The sequence below is a fragment of the Sminthopsis crassicaudata genome, chromosome 2 (genome assembly GCF_048593235.1).
Source record: "Sminthopsis crassicaudata isolate SCR6 chromosome 2, ASM4859323v1, whole genome shotgun sequence".
Taxonomy (NCBI): domain Eukaryota; kingdom Metazoa; phylum Chordata; class Mammalia; order Dasyuromorphia; family Dasyuridae; genus Sminthopsis; species Sminthopsis crassicaudata.
The window spans coordinates 519749780-519766845 of NC_133618.1; the positions used below are offsets into that span (position 1 = coordinate 519749780).

General features: G+C 36.2%; 1 protein-coding gene across 2 annotated transcripts; it reads left to right on the plus strand.

Moving 5' to 3' along the window:
• The first annotated feature begins 1019 nt into the window (after window positions 1-1019).
• DUT (deoxyuridine triphosphatase) lies at window positions 1020-11345 on the plus strand. 2 transcript variants are annotated; one of them, XM_074294432.1, is made up of 7 exons: window positions 1020-1156; window positions 2018-2186; window positions 4016-4107; window positions 5025-5069; window positions 10175-10249; window positions 10334-10404; window positions 11221-11345. In XM_074294432.1, exons 2-7 carry the CDS (start codon window positions 2020-2022, stop codon window positions 11275-11277), a joined length of 507 nt encoding a protein of 168 aa, XP_074150533.1. In that variant the 5' UTR covers window positions 1020-1156; window positions 2018-2019; the 3' UTR covers window positions 11278-11345. The 2 variants fall into 2 exon arrangements, with proteins under 2 accessions (XP_074150533.1, XP_074150532.1); XM_074294431.1 differs by lacking the exon at window positions 1020-1156 and adding an exon at window positions 1316-1420.
• The last annotated feature ends 5721 nt before the right edge of the window (window positions 11346-17066 follow it).

Here is a 17066-nt window from a genome sequence, read left to right on the forward strand (position 1 = left end):
TCCCTTTGTATATAGAATGGACTAGCTGGCCCCTGTGGTCCCTTCAGTTTCTCTGATCCTATAATCCAGATCCCCAAAATGAAGACCTATGTTTATAGATAGAGGAGTTTCTGCACCAAAGAAATTACATAGTAATATATTGACTAATCTAATCCTTGTCCTACTGAAGGACTTCTTAACCTTTTTTTTTTTTTTTTTTTTTTTTTTGGTGTCATGGATTAATTTTACAATCCAGAGAAACCTATGAAATATTTCTTTTAAGAAATGTTCTTAAAATGCATAAAATTACCAAGGAAACTATAATTGGTTTGAAATTGAAATAGTATATGTACGTATATATATATATATATATATATATATATATATATATATATATATATATATATATATATATTTCACAAAACTCAAGTTAAGGACTATTGTCCTACAGTAATTTGCCACATTATTGACCGTATAATCTGGAAAATGGGAGTGAAGAGAAGCAGTGCAACGGAGCTTTTTAATAAAGATCAATACTTACATCATTGGGATTTGTGATCTTTCTAACATAACCTTAAGTTTAAGTTCTTATTTTTGTTGCCCCGAGTCTACTTTTAGAGAACAGACAGTTTGGCTTCATGGAAAGGACATAGATTTCTATATATTGATTTTCTTTTTTTTTTTTTTTCTTCTGAAGCTGGAGTTAAGTGACTTGCCCAGGGTCACACAGCTAGGAAGTGTTAAGTGTCTGAGACCAGATTTGAACTCGGATCCTCCTGAATTCAAGGCTGGTGCTCTCTCCACTGCGGCCACCTAGCTGCTCCCGACATAGATTTCTAATGTATCCACTCAGTTGCCAAAGTAATATTTTTAAAGCACAAATCTGATCCTATTACTGCCCCAGTTAATAAACTCCAGTGGCAGTACCACGTGGGCTGTGGTGCGGCAACCCCGCCTAGGAGGTGGCTAATAGGTAGGCCGAGAAAGAGCGCTCCACCTGGTGGAGTTACTGCGCATGCACACCCTCTCCAGCCCGAAAATACCCGGCTCCAGTGACGGCGCCTGAGGGGGAAGGGTGCTCATTCAAATGTAAGGAACTAATTCTACGGGTTATTCTGGGGAGAGAGTACGGTGGCTGGCGGCGGCCAAAACTGCTTCGCTCTGGATTCTAAACCAGGTGCTTCGTTTGGAGTTCTTTCTATCCCCGGGGCTGGGTGTTATCAGCTATAGAATGGTGACCTCAATGGAGACTCGCCATCCCTTTTGGATGGTTGACGGTGAAGTCAGCCGATGCTCCCCACCTTCACACGGTTATCTATCTGCCCAGACCTTCTCCCCGCCCCCCTCACTAAAGGCCTGGCCTCTGCCATGCTGCCCCGGGAGCTCAGGCGGCTCTTCCACATTTCTTTCAGCTGCTCTAGGCCGGGACGCGGGGAAGCTAGTAAAGATGGGAAAGCGATGGACTGGGAGCGGGGAACCCCCACAGAAGCAATGCTTTGGAGTAGGGTAGATGCGACTGATCCGTCCGGCTGGTAATGGCAGCCGGGCTGCAGGAAAACTTCCCGCAGATGCTCGCTCGGAGGGCCCCGGGCACTCCTGCACGCTCTCCCGGTTCTCCTACACCCTAGGGCCTCTCACGGAGGCCAGCTTCAGTAACAGGCAGGAGCCGGACCTAATGATTGGGGTTCGGTGTTGCCTAGTTTACTGGCTCAGGGGCGCGTCCATTCCGCTAGCCATGCCGGGGCGGCGGGGGCAGAGGAGGGGTGACCTGAAATTGGGAATGGGGGCCCAATAAAAGGATCCCCCATATTAGACCGGTCTGTAAAGGTTGACCAGCATCAGTGTTATGTAAAAGTCGTTCTAGGGCACCGCGCTCTTCTCATCTCAAACATTCTAAACCCTGTCTCCCCCGTCAGCTTGGCCGGATGAGCTCGTCCGGGGCATGTCCCGGCGGCTCGCGGGGAAATTCGAGACTACTAGGCGGCGGGAGTGAGTGATTGATTCTTTGTATTGCGCGCCTCTTCTGTTCTCTCCGCAGAGATGCCCTGTTCCGAAACGCTCCCCGCCGGTGCGTCCCCCAGCAAGCGGGCCCGGCCTGCAGAGCCGGAGCCGGAGGGCCCGGTGCGCCTCCGCTTCGCCCGCCTCTCGGAGCACGCCACGGCCCCCTCCAAGGGGTCGGCTCGGGCCGCTGGCTATGACTTGTACAGGTGGGTAGTAGGCGCGTGTAACGGAGTGAGTGGCGGCGTCCGCCCGCGTAGCCTCGTGGTCAAGCCTGGGCGCCAGGGGAAACCGCACTAAAACCTGGCGAGGGCTTCGCGGCCATCCGGACCCAGCCTCATTTCGCAAATGAGGAAACAGACCCTTAGTCCGGTCTCTCAGGGGTCCAGCAAAGGCTGATGCAGACTCAGTGCCTCGGACTTTCTCCTTCTTCCCCGTACCTGGGACATGGCGCGGCCCTGCCTCCACAGCTTCCTGTTAGCAGACTTTCGCGCCAATTCTGGGCCCCTAATCGGATGTGGGGTTTCCCACCAGTCAGTTAGACGCAGGGACCCAAGAAGGTTAGTGCCGGTCTGCGCCATGCTTAATGTCTAATAGCGTGGAATGATTAAGCTATCGAAGCTTCCAGGGGCGGCAAGTGGGGACACCCCCATATTTAGAGTCTCACCAACTTTTAATACCAATAACGAGAGAAGCAAATAGATGTGTGTGTGCACGTGGTCTAGTGGACCGTACACCCCCGAGGGCAGGCAGTAGTATAATTTTCCTTCTCCGCAGCCTAGGCTGCCTCCTAGTGGTTTGAAGTGAATGGAAAAAGAGTATCCCAAATACTAAGAGACAAGCCAAGTAGTGTTATTGTACTCAGAATAATCCCAAGGACTGTTCTTCAGAGAGAGCTAAAATTCCTCAAAACATCTTATTCATTTTAGTTAAACTCCGTGCACGACATCACACTTCTTCGAAACGTAAAAATAAAAACAAATATTGGGCGTCCAGAATTCTATTTTAGACCACTCGTGTTTGTAATTTGTAAGATGGCTTAGAATGGTTAAAACCACACAGCCCTTTTTTTACACATTTCCATCACTAGGTCACGATCCCTTTTACAGCTTAATAGTTGATCTTTTAAAAGTTGCTACCTCAGACTTTCATCACCCTAGAGCCAAATCTCCTGATGAGCCTCTCAGCATGTGTGACCCAAACCCGAGGCAAAGCTACTCCAGCTAAAGTTAGGCTTTAGTCCCTAAGGGCCCAGCGAGACTTCGGAGTAGGGCTTCAGGTTTTTAGTGGGCTTTCCTACACCCTTAGGGGTTTGGAATTGTAATCCTTAACAAGTCTTATGATGCTCTTTATAAAGAAAAGAGAAAAATCTTGGAGGAATGAGTTTTTGTGTAATCTCATTTTCATAGCTGTGCAAAGCAGTGAAGTACTTGATTTGCCTAAGTCACCTAGGCCCTTATAAGCAATCAATCCTTTCTTAGAGATTAAATGCATAGTTGTTTAGCTAGTGAATACACAGAATTTACTCCACAACCTGCTGCTAAAGTCAGGCTGTTTACAAAACCTAGCAAAGCTTAAGCCCTTTTACTTATTCTCCGTCTCTTCTTTATTCTTGACTTGGAACTTCTCAGCCTATCCCCACATTTCTTCTCTTTATTTTCATTCTCAAGGTGCCTTTTAAAGACCTCCCTCCCCTCTCTAATCTGGCTCCTTGATCTTCATGCACTATCCCTTTCCCAATATGTGGGATGTTTTACAATTAAGTCATCTCAAACTGTCAGCAAAAGGACTTAGTAAATATTGTTATCAGGTAGCATACTCCTTATGCTGCAGGGGGATTTTTGTGAATATAAATTGGAAAATCAGTGATTTGATCATTAATTTTGAAGAATAAGTATAGAGATCTAAATTGGCATAAGAACTAATAAGAATATTTATTGTTTCTCTTACTCATTTCTGATAATCCAGTGCTTTGTCAGTAGAAAATTTAAATTGCAAACATCTATTTTATCACTACTTTGCTTGGTAATTTTTATAGTGCCTATGATTATACGATACCAGCCATGGAGAAAGCCCTGGTGAAAACAGACATTCAGATTTCCCTCCCTCCTGGGTGTTATGGCAGAGTTGGTAAGTGGCTTAGTAATTTACCTTTCTTTGTGTTTGAAATAAACAAGATCTTCTTAATCTTCATTTTATCATATGATCATACATATTTGGAATTATTAATCAAGGATGGCTGAAAGGCAACAAATACAACTATTTGTAAGTTTCCTGTGGCCTGATATCTCCCACATCTCCCTTGACCCTTTGCTTTTACTGTGGAAGCATGGTGAGGCACTTTTACCACTAATTGCTGGAATATTCCCAAGAAATGATGCAATAATTGGAACTAGACAGTTATATGCACCATATATAAGTAGGGAAAGCAAAATTTCAGTGTTGAATTATATTCCCATATCTTTGCTATTTTCCCCAGATTAGGAATATACTGTTTGCTAGACTAAATATTCAGTGTCATGAACGATTAGAACAATAATTTACTATTGTTGTTAATATATTAATATTTGCAGTGTATAGGAGGTCATGGAAAAGTCTTAACATTTTTTTTGTTGTCATAAAAGAAATAATCCTGGTAATCTTAATGTCATCAAATAAAGAGTTTTACCTCAGTAAATGAAGAAACACATAACTACACTGGCTGACCAGATCCAAGGCATTAACTGGTTAATAAAACTCCTAGTGATTCAAGGGTTTTTGCTTTCCTTAGAATTCCCACTTTTAATAGAAAAATCATCTCAATTAAATGAATTTTAGATTAACCAGTTTTCATTTCTTGTGACTTTTTCTAAATTTCTGTTTTTCCTGTCTTAGTAAGTATGGTAAATACAAATTGCTTTCACAGTATTGCTATGAAATTAAAGTTACTCTAGATTTATAAAGTATAAAGTATTGAGATTTATAACTAAGGCTATATTGTATCAAAACTTTCAGAATATATGTATGTGTGTGCATTCCTTTTAATTTTATTTATTTATTTGGTTAAGCTCCACGTTCTGGCTTGGCTGCAAAACATTTCATAGATGTAGGAGGTAAGATGTTTACTTCTTATTTCAATCTTATATTTGTAAGGTTTTTTCTTTTAAAAAAAAAGTGAAATTCAATTTTTTGTTGTTGTTGTTTTTTGAATCCTGTTCAATAAAATGAATTATTTTCTGCATTATAGTTCATTACCGGGTCATCAAGCTTTAGTAAGGAATCAACAATAATTTGTGTTTTTATGTACTTTTTTAGTCTTACCATAAAAACTGAAATATTTCACTTTATGGTAAAGTTGCCCATGCTAAAATTTCTGACTCAGTCTAGAACTTACTGGTGTCATTATCTTCTGTTGGTGGGAGAAACCAGCTTTGGCTGTTAGATCTTTTGCTCCCAAAACAAAGTTAAAAAAAAAAAATAGGAAAGAAAGAAACTACCAAAAAACCTTTCTAGAAAGATCTATTTCTATGGGTCAGCATAATTAAGATTCTGAGGGAGAAAAGGAGCCAAGGATGAGTTATTGCATTCTTCCTTTGAAAATTAATGTGTAATATGTAAATGAAAATTTAAAAAGATGCATATTCTCAAAATAATAAAAGTGCACAAACTCATATAGCTTTAGCAGGAACTGCATATATCTGTAAACCAGCAAGTATTTATTAAGTAGCACTTGTATGCTTGTCATTAGGAGCAAAAACATTTAGAATTGGGATAATCTCTGTTCTCGAAAAGCTTACATTCTACTGAGGGAAATACTGTATATGAAGCAAATACATTTAACCCAAGTTAAATGATGACCTAATAGGTTAGTCCACACATTTTGGTTATTATATTTGATTCTGGATACCATATTTAAAAACAGATATCTAGCTTGTGTCCAAGACGGAATGGCTGGGCTGGCTATATATCTTTAAAAGTGTCATATACAGCTGAAGAGAATACTCTTGAAAAGAAATATCTTTATCTCTTTGAGAGCCATAATGAAGAGGACACTATTTGAGAAAAGTGACAAAAAATAGGAGCCCTCCTATTCTACAGAAAGCAAGAAACTGCTTTCCCACCTCTCAGTACTCTCCAGATGTCTTTTGTTTTTGACGAGACTCTGGTGACATCAGCATGGGAAGCTTATATGGCTGACTCTCATGGCCAGTGCAGATCCAGTCCCTGCTCTGCCACCTAACTTTGATGCTTGGACATCAGGGGTTAGTGACCTGCCTGGAACTACATCTCTATTATTGATACAGGAGGGACATGAGTCCAGATTTACCTAATTTCTGGGTTTCCTCTACTCAACTAACATTTTGTTTTGTATAAAATAAGAAATTTCTGCTATTTACTCTTTTACCAAGATTAGGCCTTTGTCTTCTGATGGATAATTTAAAAAAAATTTTTTTAGGTTTCATTATGTATAGCTTTGTTTTCTTCAAAGGTCCCCTTGCTGACAATCCTACTTTTCTTTATTTTAGCGTTTTGTTTAAAAGTTAGTATGAAACTGATAAATACAACCAAATAAAAGTGTTTTATAATACCATGGCCAAAGGTCCTGCAAACAGTAATACCCACCTGGCTAGTGGCCCTGCTTCCAGTTGAGTTCCCAAAACCATCATTCAAGATAAAGGATTGGTCATTCTCGTAAAGTACACCCACAGAGTAGGCAGACAAGCCTATCTGACGTAGTAAAGCAACAAGAGGGACAGAAAATAGATTTTTGCTAATTGAGACCCCAGTGCAAACATCTTCCTTCATCTGGAGAAAGCTGGATGCTGATTCATAGGACCCAGAAATAGCAACATTCCACTTGGTGCTGCATGCAATCCAACCCCCAAATCCTTTATCCAGAGAATCGATCCTTACAGAGATAGAACCACACAAGTGCTTGTGCAGGAGCTGTAGTGCCAAAGAAAATTTCTGGCACTGTTAAATAATTCAACATCAGAAACATGATTTTATCAGTGGAAGTGACAGAAAAGATATATTACCATGTGTTCCTGCCCTATATGCTAAGAGGCCTTCCCATCTAACTTGCAGCTGAAGCATCTTATAGGTATGTCCAAAGTGTTTTGAACATAATAAATGTTTTTTTTTTTTTCATTACTTCTTGCCTCTGGACAAAATACAGATACCTCCATCTTATCAAGCCCTTTTGAAATCTTGTTTAAACCTATCTTTTTAATATGTTTACAAAACATGCATGAGTAAATTTTCAACAATGACCCTTGCAAAAACTTCTGTTTCAACTTTTCCCCTCCTTCCTTCCACCCCCTCCCCTAGATGACTGGTAGTTCCATACATTTAATCTATCTTTTTAAACCAAAGTTTTGATACACTACTTTCTAATCAAACTTGTCTACTTGTTCTTCTGAATGATATCCCATCATTCATATCTATGCTTTTTGCTCAAGCTGCCCCCCTCTTCTACCACATTCCCTGAGAATATTATGATTCTGCCTGTCTGCAAATACTCCCTGGTATCTGGCTTCTGTCCTTGAACTGCTCAATCTAGGTAAAAAAGTGATATCTCTCATGTGTCACTAGGTGGTGGTATGGGATAATACTTGGGTTGAGGAGTAGCTCTGATGCCTCTGAATTTCATACTTCAGATCTGGAAAGAATTTGAGAAATCAGTCCAACCTCATTCAATAAAGTCACATGTAAGGAAGTTGGCATTCATAGCCATGTCCTCAGACTTGTAATATCACACTCTTCCATTGTACCATGCTGAACTCTTTGATATGGTTTACAGTTTAAAAATCCTATGCTTTATATAATATTTTTCCAGATGTGTTTTTAAAAATTTTTGTTATAGTCCTGGTAATTTAAAACTAGTCTAGGCATATATTCTCTATTTGAAAACAAATTTGTTGAAATTTGAATATTTTTCTCATAACCAATATTTACTCAGCTTAAAACAAGGACCCAAAAAACACTGAACCAAAAGAAATGGAAAACTATTCCAATAGTTAGTATATGTTGTTCATAAAATTGTGGTGTGTTCTTGGATTGTTATGACTTTAAAATGTCTCATAAGCACAGGTTTATCATACCTGGCAAAACATTTTATTTCCTAAGAAAGATGTTGTTAGAATACCAGGCTGTAAATAAGGGTCAAAGGAAAGAGTTGAATATGCAGGATTCTGTTCAGAATGCACATCTGGTAGGTGTGGATGGTTTTAACTAAAGTAGATTTCCAACAAATGACATGCCAAAGCTTTGACACAGTAAAACTTTTGCCTGAAGTCAGTTATTAGTCTGCCAGTTCCAATGCATGATTTTTCCAGTGATAACTTCAAGACACATTTTGCTTTCTCATGAAGAGAAAGAAATGCCTTGTGCTTACATAGGAAATTATGTTCCCATGTTTTTCTTGAATTATCTATTGTTAGGTGTAAAATTAACCCTGAATTTCTGAAATTCGTAGAGGTTATGGATGCTAACATGTATATGTGAAATATACATGTAGGCCTTTATTTTCTTATTTCAATTGTCTTTAAACTTTTTTCATTCATAGTTTTAATAGTTTTTAAAATACATCTTGAAATGAATTGGTGGCATTTCACCTTAGAATATCTGAGCCATTCTGGGTAAACTCCTGACCACTAAAATAAAATGCAATGATACCCAGTCACATTGATGAGCCAAACAAAGCTATTTTAAAGATATCAGAAAAGACCTCCATCAACTTGGCTAGTCTTAGATATTAATTCTGTTCTTAAAGAAATTCTCCAGGGAAAGAAATTCCACAACCTTCTGTACTAATTTGTTCCAGTGTTTAACAACACATAACACTAAATAATTTATTTCATAAATCTGATTTAAATCCCTCTTTAGGTCTAAAACCATTTCTACTTAGGTATTCAGAGTTAAGATAGAGAACAGCTGGTCCCTATCATTTATGGAATGACTTTCTTCAAGGATAGGAAAGATTAAGTCAACCTCCTTCAACAGTATGTGGGAAAAGAAAATATGATTCAGCATTATGTGACTGGCCCACTTTTTGTTACTATTCAATTAAAGAAAAGTTCACAATTTACCCTTATAGCATCCATTCTGGATATAGAATTTCTGTAACACTTAATCCTGGCCTTCCAATTTTTGTGCCTACCTTTGTCTACCATTTAATTGAAATATCTTTGTGCTTAACCTGTGTATGATGTAATTGAGGCAATTGGACCCTTAAATGAAATCTCTAGAGACATTTTTAACACAGATTTTGTCAGTGAATTACTGAAAGGTTAAAATACTTTCCTGCAGTACTCCCATTTTATTATCCTCCAGTGATTCCATTGAAAAATCATGTTTTCTGAATGTTCAGTATTGCAAGTACTCAGAAGTAGAATGAGTACTCATTCTTCTGATTCTATTTTCTGAATTTGATACAATTATAAGTCAAAAATAAGGGAATTTTCCTTGTCCAAAAAAGTCAATAGCAAGCTTGTAGCATATATTCAAGTAACTTAACTTCAGCATCCTTTTAAACCATGGAATTTTTAGGTATTCTAAGAGAAAAAAGGAATAAAATGGGTTACAGGATGAAGATAGTACACCTTCAGTTTTGTTGTAAAGCTTGGAAACCAAATACCTAATTTTCTCTTAGTACTCAGGAAAAGTGAAAGTCAGATTGAAAATTTAGAAAAAGAGGAGGCAAAGCAGCTCAAGCTAAAGTATGAGGTCATGCCATCTATTTTCAACAGAGTGGGAAGTAAGAAGTTGATTTGCATAATTGGATGAAAAAACAATCATATTCCAGGTGTTTCTGAACTGTAACTTTCAAGAATGTCATAGATCCATATTCATTTTTAACTATTGTAATATTTTAGAGCCATTTATTTATTATCTTTATCATCTGTGATTTCTTAATCATAGGGAACCATCACCACCAACATTGATCTAATCCAATCTATTATGTAGTACATAAATCTTGGGGAGTTGCCTGAGACACATAAAGCTTTAATGATTTGCCCCAGATCATATAAGTTATTAGAGATCAGATATTAACCCACATTTCCTAAACTTTGAAGTTCAGAACTATGTCTACCATACTGGACTACCTCTAAAGTTTTTCACACTATTACTATACTCCATTAATATGTATAAGTAAAGGTAGCTAGCTTTAACTTCCAAAAACTGTGTTTCATTAACTTAATATGTCTTCCTACAGCTGGTGTCATAGATGAAGATTACAGAGGAAATGTTGGTGTTGTACTATTTAACTTTGGCAAAGAAACATTTGAAGGTAAGCTGATGTTGTAATTTACTACATTGCTAAACATCTGTTTTATCTGAAACATTTATTTATAATATATCTTTTTATTTAAAGTGAAAAAAGGTGACCGAATTGCACAACTGATTTGTGAACGGGTTTTTTATCCAGAACTTGAAGAAGTCCAAGTAAGTAATTGTAATATAATTAAGTCATTGGGAGAGTTATCATTTAGTCTGAGTGAGAGATGTTTCTTTATTAGTATGTTATTAAGACAGAAGATATAGTACTTTTTGAAGATCACAAGTCATATAATTATTTTAACAAGTGTGATTCTATATAAAAGTCCTTAAATAGAAGAAAGAACATTATTTTCTATTTGATTTTTAATCCTAATAATAAAGGGCAAGTTAGAAATGAAATAAAATTTTAAGGCTTACGTAAATGCCAAAATGAAGGTCTATCCCTTTAATCTGTTAAAAGATGGCAACATGGAATAATGCAAAGAATTTTGGAGTTTGAGTCAAAGGGCCTAGATTTGCTTCTTACTACTCTGTAGTTACTTCTCTCTGGTTGTGAGATACCTCATTGCAATATGGGGTCAGAAAAAGGTTTGGACTAGGTGATCTCCAGGGTCTCTTTTTGTTTGGTATTCAGTAATTCTAAGATACATTTTAAAAGGAATTCCTTAAATCTCCCTATAGAAATCATTGTAATATAGCTTTCATATTAATTTTTCCTTGGAAACTAATTTTTAATTCTCTAATTCACTAAAGCCCTAATATATTTTTAAAGCAACTTTTAGAAAATACTTGCATTTACTGTGGCAAAATGCATCATCTGCATTTTACCATTTTTCTTTCCTACTTTCTGCCATCTCCCCTAAGAAAGATGTGCTAATCATAAGGCAACACTATGGAGGAAAAGACTTTAAAATTTAGGTGTCTAGAAGAAAAGAAACTTTTGACATTAACTTAATAATTTGACACTTTTTGTTTTTTCAGGGCTTAGATGACACTGAACGTGGAGCAGGAGGTTTTGGTTCTACGGGTCAGAATTAAAATTATATGATAAAAATAGATGTAGCAATTTTCTTCCTAAAACATTTAATAAAATAAATTTCCACTTATGATGTGTGTGTTTTGTTGTTTTTTAAATTTAGCTTAATGTTTTTTGGTTTTATTTTAAATTCTAAATGTTCTCTCTCCTTATTACCACACTGGAGAAGGCCACTATATTTGTAAAACCAGATTATGTATACTTCTATTTATCAGTTCTTTCTCTGGAGATGGAGGGCATCTTCCTTTAGTTTTTAGGTGACAGTATTGCCAATTCTGTGTATAATATTCTCTTGATTCTGCTCACTTCATTTTTTCATTTTTCATTATTTTATGCAAGTCTTTCCAATTTTTTTCTAAACTCAGCCAGCTCATTATTTCTTACAGCAGAGTAACATTCCATCATTATAGTGTTTTTATGAATTTCTTTGTACATTGTGTTAGGGAATTCTTGGTTTAAAAGACATGACTGATGTTTGCGGTAGCTTAACTAAGTATTCATCAAAAGGAAAAAAAAAAACCATTGCCAGAAGCACAACAGAACATGAAAGGATTAAAAATATAAAGCAATAAATTTTCATTTTCAAGAAAGCCTATAGTATACATTCTGTTCAGAGTTGTTGATCTCTGTTCCCTTTATTGTTTGCTGTGCATTTTTCCCCCTTTGTCCCCCCTACCAAGAAGGCTACAATTAAGCACAGATACATATGTATACATGTACATAAATATATAATCATTCACATATATTCATATGTTCTTTCTACTTGTCCCATTTCTCTGAAGGTAGATAGCATTTTGTTATAGTCTTTCCGTATTTTTCTAAATCCACTAATTCATTCCCTACACCATAGCAGTATTCCAGTCTTATTACTGTCTAGTTCTTTTAAATAGTCTAAAGCATTAATATGACTGATATAGTGTAGTTTACCTATTTTTCTCTTACATTTAAGTCCATTTTAGCTTTAAGATCATGAGTAACACCCCTGGTTTCTTACATAATTAATTCTAATGATTTAGGAAAGATGTAAACATTGGACTAGGGCTAATGGTAGGTAATGTATAATAGAATATCAAACATCTCAGTCTGCAAATTGACAAAACACTGAACTGGTCAATATTGGTAAGTTTGTAGAAAAACCTTATTGGTAAAGCTGTGGGTTGGTCCAATATTTCTGTATATCAACTTGGAATTACTCAAAAAAGATAAAAGCTAGGTATTTATACCCTTTCATCAATTTATGACAGCACTTTAGTTTACTCAAATGTCATTTTTTGGTTTAGTGAATTCTGAATGTTATTTTATAATTGTTTAATAGGATTTTAAAATTTGTATAAAGGGCATGAGAAACTCATGTTGATAAATGTGAAGACTTGAAGAAAGTGAACTCTTGAATATTAGAGAATACCAATGGGGTTGTATCAAGTAACAGATCCCTTTCAATAGTTATGTAATAACTATCAATTATATAACTCAGTAAACTTTACAGAGTATACATTGTCTCACTTGAACCTCATAATCTTGAAAGTGTTAGTTATTCTCCCCATTTTGTAGTCAAGTAAATGGGTTCAGAAAAATTAAAGAACTATGCAGCCAAGAAATGTCAAATGCAAGAATTTGAATCCAGGTCTCTAATGATTAATCCAGAACCTTTTGTATCACCTCTTTCTTTTACAGGACAAAACAGGTTGGCACAATCCTACCATGTGGTAATAGCATTTTCAAAGTAAAGGATGTGTCTGTGGAACAAAAATCTACTTTCATTCATCCAATAAATACTGACCATCTACAGAGGTTGCAAAGATGGCCCAGTGAGGCAGAGGTCCTTGGTCCTCTCCAACACCTGACCAAGGTCCAAGTGCTCCACAGCATCTGCTGCAGGCACTTTCATGGCCATGTCTACCATTCTGCTGGAGAAGTTTTCATATGTTTGAAATAGATCCTATTCCTGCCCAACTCAGGGACACATTTGAGGCTTCTTCATTACCCAAGGTGTGCACAGAGGGACATGAGGGACAGTCCACTTTGAATGCACCCCTCCTCTCTTAATGTTTCATCAGATCCCATGGATTCAATCATCAGCCCTAGGGATGACTCCCAAATCTTGACAGCCCTAAACTCTCTAACTCATTCCTTATTCCCAATGCATTAGGTACAAACAAAAGAAGCCTTATCTTCACCCAGCAAATCTAGCACAGCAAAGGTCCCGACTAACTCCTCTGAAGAGCTCAGAATAAGTCCTTAATTGTCAAGGTCTGGGCTAGCTCCTCTGAAGGGCTTAGAATAAGTCCTTGTCGCCCCACATTGTGGATGCCAAAATGTAATGTTATGTTGTCTCCAGAAACTGCTGATTGCTCTCTGGGAGGAGATCTGCTGTCTCAACTTAATCTCGCGGCCAGACTCTTCTTCCTGTAGAGAGCTGTCCCAACTCTCCAGGCCCAATGTTGTCTCTTTTATCCTCCCAGAGAAGGGGTACCTGAGAACTCAAGGGCTTATGGGAAAGTTACTTCAACCAATGAACTTGCTCCTTTTAAAGGTTGTGTAAACTTTTCATATGCAAACTCCTCCTCAGAAGTTCAAAGGGGTAAACTCCCCTTAAAGGCCTGAACCAAAGGTGTGAACTAGAGAATTATTAAGTACCGACTTAGCACTTAGTAAGAACCTAACATAGCCCTTTTCCAAACTTCCCTGTTTTAGTTGGGAGAACCATCCTCCTTCCACACCTTCATGATTACAAAATTAAAGTCATTTTTGATTCTTCTTTATTTGTCCTAGCTCCTGTATTCTCTTGACAGTATTCTCCATCTCTTTCATTTATTCCCTTTTTTTTTCAGTCGTGACTACGATTCCATAATCCAGTCCCTCATAACTTCGTTTGGACTGTTGGAAGAGTCCCTTCATTCATCTCCATGCTCCTAGTCTATCTCTTCTCCAGTCTAACTTTTCCAAATTAGTCTTTGTTGAGTCACCTTTTTAGTTGCATCTGATTCTTTGTGATCCCATTTTGGGTTTTCTTGATAAAAATACTAGTTGATGGATTGCCCATTTCCTTCTCGAACTCATCTCACAGATGAAAAATTGAGGCAAACAGGGTTAAATAATTTACCCAGTAACACAGATAATAAGTGTCTGAAGTCAGGTTAGAACTCAGGGCGATGAGGCCCAGCACTCTATCCATTGCACCACCTAGATGCCCTCCAAATCAAAATACCCAAGGTAACAAGTTTACATAATTTTTCCTTCTCAGCAAATTTTCAGTAACTTTCTACTGCATTAATAAGTATATATATGTAAAGTGATAAATTTCTTTTAAAATCTTACATATTCTAGTGCCCACTTACTTTTCCAGAATTATATATTATTTATTTATTCTAAAATCAGTGGTTCTCCAACTTTTTAATCTCAAGAATCCTTTTAATTTTTAATTGGGGAATGGCTGAACAAATCATAGTATCTGATGGTCATGGGATATTATTGTACTTTGTTCTATCAAATCAAGTATTTTAGCATAATCAGCCAATAATAAGGACAGGTCCAATAATACAGACCTTCTAGTCATCTATGTGATCATAAAGATGTGTTCTGCTGCAAAATATGGTTTTTAGTAAGCTGAATCCCTTTTTTTTATTATCACCAAAAATAATCACAATATATGAGAAAGTTATTCTTCTGTAATTTTGTAAGAATATGTGTTAGTTGTTATTCATATATTCTGAACTGCCTTTTTTCCAAGTAGTAAAGCCTGTGATTATTTCTAATTTTTTACTATCTTCTTCCCTTTTTTCAAGTGTCTTGAGAATTAACCCCTGAACACCTTCAAAACTATGCCACCTCTAACAAGGACTTTTTCTTTGTATTTGCTGCATCTGATCCAACTGATCTTACTGTCTCTTCTTTTTTATGGAGAAGGGGGATCATCATTAGAGATCAACGATGGTGATATTATTATTAGTGGAAAAAACAGTTTGTTATAACAATTTTGGCAGATTTTTTTCCATTTCTGTTTCTAGGTATCCTTTTATTCTCATCCTTAAATATTCTTAGAATGATGTAGTTGAATTGTCTCATAGTAAGTTTTCTGTAAAATCATTTTAGTAGGTTATCATGAATTTTCCAGAAAATGACCCATATGAAATAAGTCATTTTAAAAAAATACAGTCTTTTCCCATTATGTATAACATAAAGCTCTCCATAAAACAAAAAGATAGCTATAGGAATAAGGCATCTTTCTTTGATTTTTTTTTTTAGCAGAGCATGTTTTGATCTATACTACTATTATTCAAAACATAAGTTCTGAAAATGCCTACTTCTCTTGGATAAAATAAAATTCTATTTTGGCTATATTTTAGGCCATTATAAATCTTTAAGGGCTTCAATATGAAATAATATTTTCCTCTAAAAAGAATATTCCAGTTAATCAGTATGGATGAACCCTTGAAAGGCATTTTATGGAAAGTTTTATTATCCTCTCAAATAGAAAATCATCACAAATCATTTGCATTTGACCATGTACTTATATAGTATTTGATGAGAATATCAACTTTATCAATAACTATACAAAGTTTATACCTACTAATGAAAAAGTATGTTAAAATATAGAAGAAAACAAAGGACTAAGTATCAAGAAACAGTTAATTTAGTTGGATGACTTTTGACAAATCACTCCACCTCTGTTTCACATTAAAAAAAAATTAATTCAGCCCCCAAAAAGTACTAAATACTTATTATGTGAAAGTGTGTTAAGTGCTAGGGATACAAAGACAAAATAAAAATTTGTCCCTACCATGAAAGAGCTTACATTCACTGGTCATTAAATAACCACAATTTAAAAGGGAGAACACATTAATTGGGGATTGAAAAAAGCTTCATAGATACGGCATCCTCTGACTTGAATATAAAAGCAAAATATTGATTCTAAGAGGCTGAGGTAAGGAGGCATTTCAGGCATAAGGGACTGCCTGTGAAAATGCAAAGAGGCAGGAAACAGAATGTCAAGTTCAGGGAACAGCTAGCAGGCCAGTTAATTTAAAACAGTGTTTCTCAAAGAGTGATCAAGGGACCCTTGAGAGTTACTAGATACAACCCACATGAACAAAAACTTCAGGGAAAAATCACTAATAATTTTAAGAGTATAAAAGGAGTGTTTATTTTTAATTTATGGAATAAAACAAGCATTTCCATAACAGTATAATTTTTAAAAAGAACATTGCACAGGAAACTGTAAATCTGTTATGTGCTACTTTAAATATATAATAAAGTAATCATGTAATTTTTTTTCTTTTTTTTTCTCCTTTGATAAAGTTTGATTTATACTAGGAATTCAGAGTTGATTTAACATAAAGAAAACTATAAGTATAATAAGCCATGTTAATATAAATAATAAAAATTATATGATTTTATCAATAGATGCAGAAAAGTCTTTTGATAAAATCAAACACTCATTTGAACTTAAAACTATAGAAATCATAGGAATATTGTTTTCTTAAAATAGCAATTATTATTTATCTAAATCCCAGAGTAAACATATATGTAAAGCAAAAAAATGTTAGGAGTCTCTTCGGTAAGATCAGGAGTAAAACAATTTTGCCTAATATTACCACTATTAATTAATGTAGTGCTAGAAATGCTATCTATTGGAATAAGAAAAGAATTTTTAAAAGTAGAGGTAATAAACAGGCAAAGACATGACAAAATTATTTCATTTTGTAGATGATAAGATGGTGTCTTTAGAAAACTCTAACTAAATTTAGTCAACTAAAATTAATCTAAATAATTAATAACCGTGCTCTTGGAT